This window comes from Pelodiscus sinensis, chromosome 2 (genome assembly GCF_052426305.1).
Source record: "Pelodiscus sinensis isolate ZL-2025 chromosome 2, ASM5242630v1, whole genome shotgun sequence".
NCBI classification, from domain to species: domain Eukaryota; kingdom Metazoa; phylum Chordata; order Testudines; family Trionychidae; genus Pelodiscus; species Pelodiscus sinensis.
The window spans coordinates 73,072,499-73,089,441 of record NC_143053.1 but is presented as its reverse complement, the minus strand read 5'-3'; the positions used below and the strand labels follow the sequence as shown (position 1 = coordinate 73,089,441).

The 16,943-nt window shown below is 39.6% G+C and overlaps 1 protein-coding gene across 2 annotated transcripts in view; it reads right to left on the bottom strand.

Moving 5' to 3' along the window:
• NOL4 (nucleolar protein 4) overlaps positions 1 to 16,943 on the bottom strand; it is a 271,241-nt gene that overhangs the window by 92,572 nt on the left and 161,726 nt on the right. For both annotated transcript variants that reach the window (XM_006115357.5, XM_006115358.5), the window contains exon 6: positions 4,135 to 4,418. In XM_006115357.5, coding sequence (XP_006115419.1) covers positions 4,135 to 4,418 — 284 coding nt within the window. The remainder of the gene's footprint in view (positions 1 to 4,134; positions 4,419 to 16,943) is intronic.

Below are 16,943 nucleotides of genomic sequence, written 5' to 3'. Positions count from 1 at the left end.
AATGAATTCTTTGCATCAGTCTTCACCGTAGAGAAGTAGATTTCCACATCCAAACCTTTCTTTATAAATAACAAATCTGAGGATCTAGATGTGCCTAAACCTTTGACTTCCAGAAGGGGGGAATGAATCACAAGAGATGGGTCACTTAATAATTGCCCTGCTCTACTCATTCCCTCTGAAGTACCTGGCATTGGCCACTGTTGGAACACAGAATTTTGGGCTAGATGGACCACTCATTTGGCCCAGTCTTGTCACTGTTATGTAGTAGAAAGAGAGCCTGAGACATAAGGCCTGGTATAAAGGGACCTGGTGTAAGGCCTAAGGCCTCAACTAAAATCAGCCCCTGCTGAGATAAAGCAAAGGTAGCAAGAGTCAAGTTATGAACAAAAGTCAGCCCCTGTTACAAAGCAGATTCCTGCTTACAGGTTCCCTATCTGATACATGAACTTGGCAAGAACAGGATTGGCATTCCGGAAACACAAGAATTCCTAGATATTATCAATTAATATAAACATATTCCAGAGGGATAGTAGTATCAGAGCACCCCAATACAAGGTTATGGTACAAATAGAGGAACACATTGTCCCCTCCAAAAGATAAGTCTGGATGACAGGATGATGGATAGAGATGTTTGGATTGAACCAACATGAAAAGAGCTGTAACTAACCACCTCAGAGGGGCAATACGTATCTTGTTTGTATCAGTGCATAAAAGAGGAGTCACAAAGGGGGTATCTTTTTCTGGTCGCGAGGGGTGGGAGGGGGGGTGGAGAGGGACTCCCACCATTCACTGAACTGATCCATTGTAACAGGCATACATGTATTCATAGCCCTGTGGAGTCAATGGGATACTAGTCCTGTGCTTCATTAACAATAAATCTGGCCAAATGCTTTCACTACCGAATCAAATCTCTGGTCTTCTTGGACAATTCAGTTGAGGTCTGTCGGGTCACCTATCTGTGCAGAGCCATACAGCACACAGATAACAAGTGTAAACTATATCGGGGCCAGAGAAGAAGTGGCCAAAGAATAAAAAAACTGCAACTACCTCTTTTGGCCACAGCTCAAAGAACGTGCCACAGTGGACTTAGTCACTGTGCAGCTGACAACCTGATCCTATATACTGATCTGCTTTAAACTGCTCAGCTATATATTGAGTCTTCTTTTGAGGCAGAGTCCTTGGAGATGCTAAGCATCCTCAGATCTCATTGGTAGTTCGAGTGTTCAGGACCTTTTCAATCACTGTAAAACATTTTAACATAAAAATATCTTTCAATAGTCTTCAGTATTTTAATGGTAAAATACTATTAATTACTGAGTGTATGTGCCAGAGAGAGTGTTAACAACAGCTATCAGGTTTTACACGAGGACAATTGCACTGTAGTACTTTAAATTTGTTATTGCATATAAATATGTTTGTAAATACTTTCTTTTTTTTTCAAAATAATTAAGAATAGAATTATTTCATAAGAATACTCTTTTATCCCACCAACACACCACACTATGGGAAAACTGTGATATCTTACTCAGGGTATGCCTACACTATGAGATAAGGTCAAATTAAGATACGCATCTTCCGCTACATTAATTGCATAGCTGAAGTCTAAGTACCTTAACTCGACTTTTGGCGCTGTACACACAGCAGGAAGTCGAAGGGAGAACACTCTCCCTTCAACTTCCCTTACTCCTCGTGGAAGTAGGACTACCGGCATCTACCAAAGTGCCAGTCTCAGTTTGAATTAGCGTGTCTTCACTAGACCCACTAATTCAAACCCTGGAAGATCGACGCGGCAGCTTCGATCTCGTCTGCAGTGTAGACATACCCTCAGAAAGTACTTTCCTTATGAAATCTGAACTACACATGAAATGAATAATATATAAAAATCAACATGGACATTAACATTTTTCCATTATAGGCCACAACAAGGGGGCAAATTTATGTCAGGAAATGGGGTAGGATTGTAGTGAGTGATATGAAAGATTATATGGCTATAGGCTACTGACTGGATTGCTTAACACCGTTGAAGTATAGAATTGGAATACATAAAGCGTAACATTGGTTTGGATGTTAGCTGGAATTCACTGACACCCATGTACAACGTTAACCCTTTCTAACAACTTTTTTTTGTTTCAGAATATACTATGGTTCTAATTGCATTTGGGAACATAAATCCAAGCCATATTCTTGTCAGAGATATAAATTAGTTCCACCTTAAAGACCTTCCTCCTTCCCTCTCCAAGCTTATTTGTGTATTTGCAAAAGTACTGGCAATAGCACCAATGTACCTCAGGCAAAAGAGCCTATGTGTCTATCAATATCTGGGTGATTGCCTTGCAAAGGGATCATTGCAACAGTATGCCCTGGAGCAAGTGAAGACACAGCTTACATTTAGCCAAGTAAGGATTCACTCTGAATTGGTAGAAGTCTTGAGTAATTGCAGCACTAGAATATATATAATACTAAGATACAGAGTTAGTCAGAAGATTGTTGATAAAATAACATTCACTGAAGTGGAAACATTTTGCAGGGACACCAATTTATACTAAATTTTCATCAGGGAGGCTTTTGGGTCCAGGCTCATGGATATTAAAAAAAAAAAATCAGAGACATTCACATTCTACCTGTGATTAGGACAGTGGCTTGGAATGTGGAAAACTCAGGTCCAAATCTCTGATTCTCTCAACCGAGATCTCTCTCTTAGAAAGAACAGGGATTTGAACCTAAATATTCCACATTCCATGCCAGTATCCTAACCACTAAGCAGGAGGTGCAGCATGCATATATATGTGGCCATGTCTCCTTTCAAACTCGAAGGCTATATCTACACTGCCCGCTCTTGCGCAAAAATATGCAAATGAGGTGAAGCGTGGCATATCGCTGCACCTCATTTGCATAATTAATTAGGCTCCATTTTTGCGCAAGAAGCTTTTGCGCAAAAAGGAGCCATGTACATTTGCACAAAAGCCTCTTGCGCAAAAATGGAGCCTAATTAATTATGCAAATGAGGTCCTGCGATATTCCACACTTTGCCTCATTTGCATATTTTTTAGCATAAGAGGAGGCAGTGTAGACTTAGCCAAAAAGTACAGGTTTCAATGCCATTATGATCTGTTTTTCATGAAACATTCAAAAGGTTTTGGCTTCATTCCAATACAGAACAACACATTTCAAAACCTGAGAAGTTATAGTGAAACAGAATTGTTTTCCTCTGGACAGCAATAATGATAGCCCATCTCCAAACACATCTAGAAAGAGTTTTTTCCATGCCACTCCCATTACAAAGCATTGCAAGAAAATGTAGAGGAGTTCAAAAAGTATATTTATATTGCCAACTAATTTATATCCTTTTACTGAAAGCTAGTGGCCAGCATTAATATAATTTGGATCCAATATTACAATAGCAATAATTGAATTTTAGAAGGTACTTGTCAAATTCGGTGTGTCAGACAAAAAGCAGGACTTATCAATAGGAGCTGAGTAAATCAATGGCAAACTTCTGTTAAATAGATCATCTCTTCATGTTCCTTAGAATGTATATTCATGACAATTGCCTTCCTATCGGACTAGCTATCCAACATGTAGGGTCTGACTTTTTCCACAACATAACCACTTTACTTTTCTCCTGCCCTTAAATGGAAACTACAGAGAAAACACCTAAGGGAATTCCAGCTTCATAGAGCACACTTGTCAGTTTTAATTCAAGTTAGTTGGCTGCATAATACATAAACAATCAGGACGGAACCAAATCCATTTCTTTTCAAATGTTGATGATTTCCATGTAATAATCCACAGGGCATGCATTTAAACTGATTCATTCTATGGACACAAGTATATATACAATAGGATTGCCTTCTAAAATATATCAAATGCCTCAGATAGTTCATTAAAATGCATTATAACATCTGTTCTTGAGAGGGAAGCACACTAATTGTTTCAGTATATAAACATGATATGTACATGCTGTATACATAATCTAGTGTGTGAAAGTTTATATACAGTATCTAGGTAACAATGCAACTCAGAGCACAAAATGCATTAAATGCTCAACTGGCAATAACCTTGGCTCTCTCTTGTAAATCTTTTCCTTTTTCTAAGCTACACATTTTATATCTGGAGAATGTGGAAGCATCTTACCTTGCTTCCATTTTCTCTTGCCTCTCTTTCCATCTTGAGATCAGAAATTAGGAGGTTCTTGTATTTGTTCTTTCCATTACTGTTGTGATCATCTAGTCTATATTCTGACGTCAGCTGAGCAGAGAGGGGACTGTCACTCAGGTTCAGAGGCTGTTCATCCTGCTCCAGATCTGTTTTGCCATTACTGTTGGTTTCTGCCATCTCCCTGCAGTGTATTCCACCTGATGCATTGGAACTGTGTCCCACAGTCTCATTGCCATTAAAACTCTCTGCCGCTGAATCATCTATTTAAAAAAAAATACATATTTTCAGTAATGTCACCATTACTATCTCTGTACCAGATCAAATAAAATGTATAGCTTCACGTTGTTTTGCATAGCAAAATTAAAACTGTTTGAAAGATGTCTAGTATCTAATACCTTTTTGCAAGAACACAACAGTCTCGAAGTAAATTTAAGTTTAGGAAATAAATCTATGGAATGATAGTCAAAGTTAATGGGAAAGATCTGGGTTGACACACTATTACGATTGTACACACAAAAACTAAGCATCGCATTGACTTTTTAGGAGCAAATTCTGGCTTTGTCCAGCTATGCATGCAGCCATCTATTTAGGCTCTTATAACCAAATCCACCACTGTAATATCCCATGTTTTAAGTCAGTGTAGTTGCAGGTGGCGAGAGACGGAATCTGGCTCAATTTTCAAGGATATGGAAAATATTGTACTATAGACTAGATGTTTAAATGCAGTATAAGTGGTCATTTAAAAAAAACCAACACTATCATAAGTAGTGTAACAAACATTCCTTAGCTCCCTGACTTTATGCATTCATTGCTAGCACTGGACATTGATTCCCAGTACAAGAGATGATGTCTCAGTGGTCCTCAAACTATATGTCAATCGTAACTGAAATAATAAAAATTACTGGTTAATAAAAAAATCAGAGAAGTCAGATTTTCATCACAAATTTTTGTACAATTGTTGTTACAAGTAGCTTCTGAAGTTCAAAATTTTCTGAAGTTGGTCAATTAAAACAAAATTTGTGGTCAATTAAAGCAAAATGTGTCTGTGTATCTTTATCATGGACAGAATAGTTAACTAATGCCCACTAACTTTAGACCAGAAGTAAAAAGGTGCCAAAAATACAGCTAAAAATAGTACCAAATAAGATTTGGTAATCTTATACACTGTGGCTACGTCTAGACTACATCCCTTTTTCGTAAAAGGGATGTAAATTAGACGTATCGCAATTGCTAATGAAGCGGGGATTTAAATCTCCCCCGCTTCATTAGCATAAAAATGACTGCCGCTTTTTTTCCGCACGGAGCTTTGTTGGAAAAAAGCGCCAGTCTAGACGCTGATCTTGCGGAAAATAAAGCCTTTTCCGAAAGATCCATAAGGGATAAGAGATCTTTCGTAAAAGGCTTTATTTTCCGCAAGATCAGCGTCTAGACTGGTGCTTTTTTCCGACAAAGCTCCGTGCGGAAAAAAAGCGGCAGCCATTTTTATGCTAATGAAGCGGGGGAGATTTAAATCCCCGCTTCATTAGCAATTGCGATACATCTAATTTACATTCCTTTTACAAAAAAGGGATGTAGTCTAGATGTAGCCTGTAAGTAATATGAAAATCGCATTCAGAAACATAAAACAGGACTATGTAGCACTTTAAAAGACTAACAAGATGGTTTATTAGGTGATGAGCTTTCGTGGGCCAGACCCACTTCCTCAGATCAAATAGTGGAAGAAAATTGGCATGACCATATATACCAAAGGATACAATCAAAAAAATGAACACATATGAAAAGGACAAATCAAATTTCAGAATAGAGGGGGGAAGAGGAGGGAAGGTAAATGTCTGCGAGCTAATGATATTAGAGCTGATAATTGGGGAAGCTATCTTTGTAATGGGTAAGATAATTAGCATCTTTGTTGAGACCTAGGTGTAAAGTGTCAAATTTAAGTATGAATGACAGTTCAGAGGATTCTCTTTCAAGTCTGGTGTTAAAATGTCTTTGAAGCAGGATGCGGGTAGTTAAGTCCTTGAGACTATGCCCTTTCTGGTTGAAATGGCAAGAAACTGTTTTTTCTTTGTGATCCTGTCTAATATCTGTTTTGTGTGCATTGATTCTTTGGCGAAGTGTCTGAGACGTTTGTCCAATGTCTCAGAAACATATTTGTGAGGCCATCATATGCCTACATCCAGGTTGCCGTACTCACCCAATAAAAGGTCTTGCTTGAGTAAAGCAAGAAGGATTTGGTCTATATTCTACATATGGGCATTTGTTTAATGCCTGAAAAGATGTGTAATTTAATGAAAACATGCAATAGTGATAGTATTCTGGGATTACTTCAGTTTAAGGAAACATCTTTCCACATAACAGAATACTTTACAAGCAACAGCTGCAATAGAATAGCAAATTTACACATCCTGTACTTTTTTATAAATGAACATAGGAAATATAGAAGTCCCAAGTACAAAACTGTTAGATGGACATATCGCGTCTTCTAGTCACCAGTTCAATATACTGCAGCCGCCTATAAATTAATATCTGCACCAAATCCATGGCTTCAGTGAAATGATTGGAATAAGTACAGCAAACAGGAGTTGACCCCAATAGAGGGCTAACCCTAGTAAAGGAATATACTATATGTGATAGCCTTTGATCAGACACATCCTTACAGTACATAATAAAATGAAATACTGAAAGCTCTTCTTCAACTTTAGAAACAGACAGCTATTTTATCACAATATTGGAACAGGAATCTACATATCTGCTAACACAGGGTGTAATTCAAGATGCACATCATTTTACAGAAAGAACAATGTTTATAACTTGTCACACATGGCCTTATTCTCAAAAATTAGATAAAAATACAGAATTGTAATTTTATTTATGGAAAGTCAAACAAAGATTGAGAAATTCCTTGATTAACACATGTATTGGAATAACTGGTAATAGAAGATAGAAAAAATGTATTAAATATAAACAGCTCTTCATTACTTTACTGAAATATCCCTAGAAATTAACAAATGCACTCAAAACACTATAATTAAAACAATGATACAAATATTATAAACATAACTTTGGCAGCACTTACAAATGACTTAATTACTGTATGGTAAACTCTTCTCTCTCTCATAAAGTAAAACTCCTTCAGTAAATAATGCAGTTATACACTTTTTACCTTTTTCCTTAGGAATAAAGATCTATGCCTAGGAAAAGAATGTTCAGAGGTATGGCCATAAACACACTTTTGCCACATAAATATAAATATGAATTGCCATAAAAGAACCAAGAAAATAAAAGCATTTTAGCACTGATAGCTTCTTACAGGTGTTACCAAGGTAACTAAATTACACAGTTTAGCACATTTCATTCCTGGGCAGTTGAGCTATTTTTGCAGAGAATACATGAACATTAAAACAACAGCTGTTCTGTGACTGAGACTGATCCTCTAGAGACTCTTAGCCATGTGAATAGAATTTACTCATACAAATAGTCCCATTGACTTCTAGGAAAGGTCAATGAGTCTGACACAAGAGGTGAAGCCTACTTTTCCCAGCCCAGCCCATGTACCTGGCCAGCTCTGCTGCCATGGTCCTGGTACTTCCCATCCCATTCTCTTGTTTGCTTTGAGTCTTGTGCCCTATCAGTGTATCTCTGCATTCAGGGTGTGTGACACTGGTGATTAAACCTCACTTTTGTATAAGGGCATAACAGGGGTGACATCTTGAACTTTGCCAGAATCTTGTGCCTCACTGGAGCATCCCAGGCATAATCTGGTCTCAGATTATAAACTGTTCTGATCTGAGAATTAATCTATGAAGCATCTAGTATATTGTTGTTTTCATATAAATTACAGACAAGGTATTTTGTCATGGTATTAAGAATATTTTCGAATGTCTGTCATAACCTGTCAGCAGCGATAAACTCTTGACTCTGAAAATTTGTTTCCTTACCAAATATTTTTCCTTCCATCATCCAGTAACAGACACTGGTTTGTACCTGGAGAGGTTCAGGAATATAGGGATATATGCTGGGTCCTAATAGTCACATGTCTGGATATGATATATCTTAAGTCAATGGACTGTTAGGTTTCAAACACACCATCAATGTAACCTGTGCATATTTCTAGTGGACAGCTTCATTGATTTGTTTTTAGAAAAAACACCACCACACAACTGAAGCATTTCCTGGGGGAGGAAGTGGGATGGAAAAAACCTGATCATCTAGGGCCTGTAGCAACAGAGAGAAAATGGGTTGTTGTAGCAACACAGAGAGCGAGTGAGCGAGCACATAAGCACAGCCCCTATGTGGAAAGCAGTGTGTGGAATCTGATGACATCAGGATGGCAGTTGGATTTTTGTTTTGTGCTGTGATTAGTTACAACTTCTTCTCTGAGTATCTCACCATACGAAGCAAGTATCTCACCATATGAAGGTATTCATGTGCCCTCCATTTGTGTGAGACTGGAATCTTTAGCCAGCAGTATCAACTGAGGCCATGCACATGCACTGCATGCTATTGCTCCCACACCTTCATGGCATAAGGGGTGGAATGGACCTAAAAGTTACTGCATTCCTTCTTCCTGTGAGCTGAAACAATCTCAGTATCCCTCTGTTATTTCTTGTATCACTGTTATGTAGTAGTTAACTTTCTTAATTGTAGTTGTTAATGTTGCCTTATTTCTAATAGCCCATAGACAAAACCAAACTCAAACTCTTCCTTTTTCTGCGTGTACTATTCATCCTTTGAAAACTCAGTCAGCAAGTACCCCAGATAGTAGAGAGGTTACTCCACTTCTTTGGGATCAAAGAGACCACTGAAAAAGGTCTCTAAAACTGTGGTGCAGATTCCCTTGGATCAGTCAGCAACCCCAGCTGTACATGTGAAGAAAAGAGCACCATTCAAAGCTGGAGCTTGACACTTATCTCTCTTCCAGGTATTTTTCAAACAACAAGCTATTAACTCTTAAAGGTTTGGATGCCAACATGATTATTCCACCTAAGTCAGCAAGATCTCTACCAAGCATTTATAAACCTCAACTACCCACCCGGAGAAATAAAAAAGCAAATTGAACGAGCCAGACGAATACCTAAAAACCATCTACTTCAAGACAGACCCAAGAAAACCAACAATAGAACACCACTTGTCATCACCTACAACACCCAACTTAAACCTTTCCAACACATTATCAATAAACTACAGCCTATACTGGAACAGGATACCATACTCCAAGAGGCTCTGGGAGACAGACCCATAGTCTCCTGTAGACAACCACCTAACCTCAAGATTATTCTTACCAACAACCACAGGACATACCACACTAATACCAACCCTGGTACCTTCCCTTGCAACAAACCCCGTTGCCAGCTTTGTCCACATATTCATTCTGCTGATACCATTATTGGACCTAACCAAGTGAGTTACAAGATCAAGAACACATATTCCTGCGCATCCAGAAATATAATTTATGCTATCATGTGCCGAAAGTGTCCGTCTGCTATGTACATTGGACAAACATCTCAGACACTTCGCCAAAGGATTAATGCCCACAAAACAGATATCAGACAAGATCACAAAGAAAAAACAGTCTCTTGCTATTTTAACCAGAAAGGACACTTTCTCAATGACTTAACCACCTGCATTCTGCTACAAAGACCTTTTACATCTGCACTTGAAAGGGAATCCTCTGAACTGTCATTCATGTTAAAATTCGACACTCTCCGGGAAGGAATGAACAAACACTCAAACTATCTTACCCATTACCAAGATAGCTTCCCCAATTATCACCTCTAATACCATTAGCTCACATACATCCCACTCTCCCCACCTCTAATATCATCAATTCACAGACACTTACCTTCCTTCCTTCCTTCCCCCCCCCCTGCATCCCCCTCCTGTTCTGAAATGTGATTTGTCCTTTTCATATGTGTTCATTTTTTTTAATTGTATCCTTTGGTATATATGGTTGTGACTATTTTCTTCCACTATTTGATCTGAGGAAGTGGGTCTGGCCCACGAAAGCTCATCATCTAATAAACCATCTTGTTAGTCTTTAAAGTGCTACATTGTCCTGCATTTTGCTTCAGCTACCCCAGACTAACACGGCTAAATTTCTATCACATTTCTGCCTCAGTAAGGCTGTGTCTACATTGGCATGATTTTGCACAAAAGCAACTGCTTTTGCACAAAAACATGCTGCCTGTCTACACTGGTGGGGAGTTCTTGTGCAAGAACACTGACGTTCTAATGTGTGAAATCAGTGCTTCTTGCGCAAGAAATATGATGCTCCTGCTCAGGAATAAGCCCTCTTGCACTACTGTTCTTGCGCAAGAGGCCAGTGTAGACTGGCAACATTAATTTCTTGCAAGAAAGCCCGATGGCTAAAATGGCTATTGGAGCTTTCTTGCGCAAGAGAGCGTCTACACTGGCACGGATGCTCTTGCGCAAAAGCACATGCCAGTGTAGATGCTCTCTTGCACAAATACTTTAACGCAAGAACTCTTGCGTTAAAGAGTATTTGCGCAAGATCATGCCAATGTAGACATAGCCTTCGTGTTTTGCCCCAGTCATCAACCGCTAGTTTAAACTCTGCAATTCCACCTGTCCCCCTATCTTTTACCTCATCCGAGGGTCTCTGCTGAGCCTCAGTTTCCTTTACTAGAGATTTTGCCCCTTTTTGCAATTTCTAAATCTAGAATAGTACAGGCACCTAGCATGCTAACTATGACAATGTCATCATATGTTTTTTTCACTGGAACCAACTTCTCACCGAATACTTTTGAGTTGTTCTAATTTCCTAACACTCCATGAGGAAAAGGACCTCCTAGAAAGGAGTTTTACTGTTCATCCTCACATGTGTCTAACAGAAGTCTTTCTCCAAGAGCTGTTAACTTGTCACCTCAGCCAGTAAAGAGGAGATTCATCATATGAGACACAAATCAGAGAGATCTCAAACCCAGGGATACATCCTCCATGGCACCACATAACTTAATACCGGATGTAATGACCAGCTTGGAGACTTCATTCTCATTTCTCAGCTTGTGTGGGTCATATTGTGTGGGTCATTGTAGAAATAAATCTTTTGTATAAATGAAACCTTACACAAAACAGTTCAGCTACCATCACTTGAAGTTGCTTGCACACAGGATCATGAAATGCAGAGGACATTGATCATTTTGAACAAGAATATCCAGTGACACATGGCTTTTTCTTCATCATCAGATGAAGCTGCTGTTCCATTAACTCCATTTGTGATAGACAACTTCAAAGTTTTCTCAAGACCACTTAATGAGGATGGTCAAGAGCATGCCCATTAATGAGGGTCTTCTAGGCCCCATTAAGGATCTTAACAGGCTCCAGCTTCCATTGCTGCAGCATCTAAGTTGACAGACTGCATATATAAAGCACCTTTCTTGGCATTGTAACTATTTTATACTCATCTATCTCTTAGTTGTATTGGCAGCAAAGGAAAGGTCCAGATGACCTGGTCACTCAAATCAACCCAAAGCATCCAGAACAGAAAGACTGAAGAATATATTTTTCTCCCAAAGTGATCCAGATACTCTAGAGGTCAGAACTGGCCAACTGACAGGCTTTGATAGCCAATAGACTATCTCTGAGATAGATTTTCATGGTTTTTAGAATCTAAAGAGAAACGTAAGTCTCCAAGACAGCACTAAAAGTGTTACTTCATGCTGCAGATGCATCTTGCAAGGTCAATGGCTTTGTTGATTATCATGAGAAGAGCATCTTGGCTTGAACCAAAAGAAGTTCAAAGCAACAAAATACCTGCTTTTTGAAGGTTATGACATATTTACTCAAAAAAAGATGAAGAAATTACACATTAAAGATTTCAAGAGCATCCCTCTGGGTATGTCTACACTAGCCCCCTAGTTCAAACGAGGGAGGCTAATGAGGGTGACCGAAATTGCAAACGAAGTGTGGGATTTAAATATCCCGCGCTTCATTAGCATGTTCCCTGGAGGTCGTCATTTTGGAAACTGACTAGCCCGGAATAACCACCCGCATCTACACGTGGCGGAGAAGCGCAATTCCAAGATAAACTCCTTAGTTCGAATTAACAGTTAAACCTCATTCCATGGTTTAGTAGTGTAGACATACCTCTGATCTCTAGCCTTTATATCCCAGCATAAAATAGAAAAGAAATTCAAACTGCAGGTGACCTCCAGGCAGAAATAATTATTTTCCTAATTCTGTCAGAGATTGGCTGAATCTTTTAGGAAGAGGTCCTGATATAAGAAAGGTTCTGCTTCCTCATTGGTGACATCCTGGACTTAACCCAGACCAGTAAGTCTGACTTTGTGAGCAAGAGTTTTGATCAATCTGTACAGATCTTTACTCTTTCCTCCCCTTCCAACAGCTGGTACCCCCCATCTTTCTTTTTTTTTTTCAAGGAGGCATAAACTGAAATTACATTTAACCATAGGATCTGAAAGTCATTTCACACTTCTTCAAGAATCATTTTTACAAGTCTCTTCAACAAGTGGACTCTACTTCAACTAGAAATGATAGAACCAGAGCCTCCCACCTTTGGAAAGACAGGGGAATATATCTAGCTCTTTTCTAGCCTCACTGGGCTATGGTCCTATGTGGACTTACAATTTCATATTAATGTTTTGGAACTCAGAATGATAAGACAACTGAGACAACATGCAGATTTTTTCTGCCTCTGCTAAAGGGAACACTGATAGACAACACTACAGTAATGAATTACGTCAACGGGCAAGGAGCAATTCCATAGCAGTGGTGCATTCAGAATCACAGCAGTCTTATAGCTCTACGTATACCACATTTTATGGTCAATCTAATGGACCATTTCAATGTAGAAATGGACTCTAAAGGAATTCTTACTCAAGTGTTTCAGGAGTGGAGAGTTTCACTTAAAGATCTCTGCCACCAATCAGAATACAAAATGTCACATTTTGCTCTTGAAATGGCATGAGTCCAGGCTTCACCTCAGATGGTCTCTCCTCATTCACTGGAGCAACCACTGATGGCAGATCTTCCTACCATTTCCTATAATTACCATGGTCCTTCAGAAGGAAGGACAAGACCCAATTGCTACTTACAGCACCAGCCTGACTGTGTGGAATTTGATTCTCAGAACTATTGCATATCTCAGCTCACACACCCACTACACTCCCAGTTCTTTAAAACAGTCTCACAAAACCTCAGCCCATTGTCTTGGCAATTAACAGCTTGGATGCTGGCTGTTTGACATGTATGGATAGAGCTACTCGGCAGAGGTACAGTACATTCTGATTCAGAGGAGGAAAGCATTCATTAGATTCGCAGATAAGGTAAAATGGAAACATTTATCACAGTAGGTTATTCAACGTCACTTTCATCCATTGGAGACTTCCATTCCTGACATATTGGGCTATCTGTTGTCTCTAAAGCAGGCTTGCCTATAAATTAGTTCAGCGATAATCCATTTGGCTGCAATCCATCTTTATAAGACTGCACAATAGCTTGTCACCCAATGTCATCTAGATTTCTGAAAGCGCCAATTCATGTATTCCCTACAAATAGATTTCTTCTGTATGGTTTTTGATTCTCTTATGTATTTGCCCTTTGAACCAGTGATGTCAAATTCTCTGTCTCTCTCCCTATTAATTAAGAGCGTATTCTTAGTAACAATTACCTCCACTCAGATGATGAGCAGGTTTCAGGCCATAATGACTGGTCTCTCATAATCTATTTTTCGAAAGAGTAACTTTAAGAACTCACCTGAAATTTACATCAAAAGACAGCTTCAGAATTTCATTATATGCATTTATTAGTTGTTTCCAAAGCCTCAGAAATCTGTTGTGGAGGTAAAATGCCATGATTTGGGCTTACTGAGGGGCTTTCTTCGTAGAACAAAACAATTTAAAAAATTGTCCTGACTTTTCATAGCCCTTCAAAAGTCTAGGACACAAGCCCCTCTCTCCCAGTATGCTCAGCGCCTGTCCCCATCAGCTGCACTTGGGCAGGGAATGGGCCTCTATTACCTCCCAGCCAGGTTCTCCCAGTAGCCAATTGCTTTGAGGACTGTCCAGGTGTGTGAGGTGGAGCTGCAGGGAGAGAAGGACTGAGCCCCCACACTCCCCAGATACCACGGATTTAGGAGGGTCCTGTGGCCCCAGGCTGGGCACAGGGCAGCAGAGGATGATAACTGGAGGGGGGGGGACACACGGGGTGGTCACATGTCCTCCTCTTTAGATGGTGCCACCCACCAATACGAGGAGGCACTAGTCATCTATGAAAAGGAGCATTCCAAGCAATGGATTGAGGACCACCCAATCTTTCGGACACTTCACAAGTCCTCAGTCTGTAATGTCACTGTCTCAAAACTGATCCATGAACTTTGCAATGATTGTATGTCTATGATTTTTTATTATTCTAACTTTCTCCTTTTTCTTCTCTCTTATAAACCAATATTTAGATACTATAGGATTGGCAGCAGTATGATTATTGAGTAAGATCTGAGCTATGTGGCTTATCTCTTGGGATACGAAGACCCCTTTGTTTGATTAAATTGGTTTTAAATAACCACTCATCATAAAGTCTAGTTTCTGGGCATGAAAAGAGTCCTGGGATGCCAGATTTCTGACTTCTTGTTAGCCATTGTGGTGAAACAGAAGTTTACTTTTGTTGCTGGCGTAGTATATTTTATGGAATAATGGCCATTCAGTCTGGGGTCTGTCTGCCCTATTTCTCAGAAGATTTTCCTGAATTTGGCATCCTCAGCTGTGACCTTCTGAGGCACTGTGACACCTTATAGTGACCCTGGTTCCTGGAAATGCTCTGTCCATGTGGATCCCACCCACAACTCACTCTCCTTCCCCATTGCCATGCAGTCCTATTACCTGAGATTCTGTACAGTGAAGAAAAAGAATGACAATTGGGTCACTCCACCTTTATTCCCCAGGTGGATGAAGACAAAGAGGAAAATTGGTTCAGGACTCAGGTGCAGCTCCAAGAGACATTCTTGGTTTAAAATTTTCCAATCTTTTGTGCATGAAAGCCAGGCACACTGTTGTGTTAATTTAGATGGAAAAAATGAGCCAAAGGTATTAACATGACCTAGCCACTGGTCAACATGAACCAGTGTTAAACATGGCCTGGGAATTGGTACAAAGAGCCCTTAGCCTGCTTAGTACCATGGCAAACACACCATGGTGTTTTAGAAGGTGGCAGCCATGAGTCTGTGAAGCTCATTTCAATAGCCTCCATCTGCTCTTCTCTATTTTACCCCAACGTCTCTTAAGGACCTAAAGAGGAAATGATGGATGGATTAGCCCAACCAGTCATTATTTTGTCCACCAATTAGAACAAATATTTGAAAAACTGAAATTCTTTTGTTTATTATTAATTTCTGGTTGCACATCTTCTGTTTGTACCATGCATTTTGACACAGTTCTTAAACCATAATGGTATTTTCATTCTGACTCATTCTCCTTTTCATACCTTTTCCCATCAACATTTGGTATTATAGGTTATTGTAAAATGTTATGTACTTTCACTTCTTTTTTACAGTTAAAAATCATTATTAAATGTATAGGCCCAGAACCAGGAATGAGAGCCACAAGGACAGAACACTGCATGCTTATTTTGAAATAAGCTAATCTGGAATAGTTATTCCGAAATAGTTTATTTTGAAATAGCACGTCTACACTGCCGGGAAACCTGCCTCGGACTAATTTTGAGGCTTCCCTAATGTAGATGTGCTTTCTTGATTTAGAGCCCCAGGAGACACCAGGGAGGAATAACTTAGAGTGGCCCTGGTCAGAGGCTATTTTGAAATAGCAGCTATGGAGCGTCTACACTTGCTTTATTTCAAAATAGCTATTTTGGAATAGGCATTATTCCTCACTGAATGAGGTTTACAGATTTTGGAATAAGCCGTCCATTATTTCTAAATTATCTCAAAATAACAGAATAGCTGTTTAGACACTTGCATTGTTATTTAGAAATAACGCTAGTTATCATAGAATCATAGAATCATAGGACTGGAAGGGACCTCAAGAGGTCATCGAGTCCAGCCCCCCGCCCTCAAGGCAGGACCAAGCTCCGTCTACACCATCCCTGACAGATGTCTATCCAACCTGTTCTTAAATATCTCCAGAGAGGGAGATTCCACCACCTCCCTTGGCAATTTATTCCAATATTTGACCACCCTGACAGTTAGGAATTTTTTCCTAATGTCCAATCTAAACCTCCCCTGCTGCACTTTAAGCCCATTACTCCTTGTCCTGTCCTCAGAAACCAAGAGGAACAAATTTTCTCCTTCCTCCTTGTGACACCCTTTTAGATATTTGAAAACCGCTATCATGTCCCCCCTTAATCTTCTTTTTTCCAAACTAAACAAGCCCAGTTCATGAAGCCTGGCTTCATAGGTCATGTTCTCTAGACCTTTAATCATTCTTGTCGCTCTTCTCTGTACCCTTTCCAATTTCTCCACATCTTTCTTGAAATGTGGCGCCCAGAACTGGACACAGTACTCCAGCTGAGGCCTAACTAGTGCAGAGTAGAGAGGCAGAATGACTTCACGAGTTTTGCTTACAACACACCTGTTGATACAACCTAGAATCATATTTGCTTTTTTGGCAACAGCATCACACTGTTGACTCATATTCAACTTGTGGTCCACTATGACCCCTAGATCCCTTTCTGCCATGCTCCTTCCTAGACAGTCGCTTCCCATCTTGTATGTATGGAACTGATTGTTCCTTCCTAAGTGGAGCACTTTGCATTTCTCTTTATTAAACCTCATCCTGTTTACCTCTGACCATTTC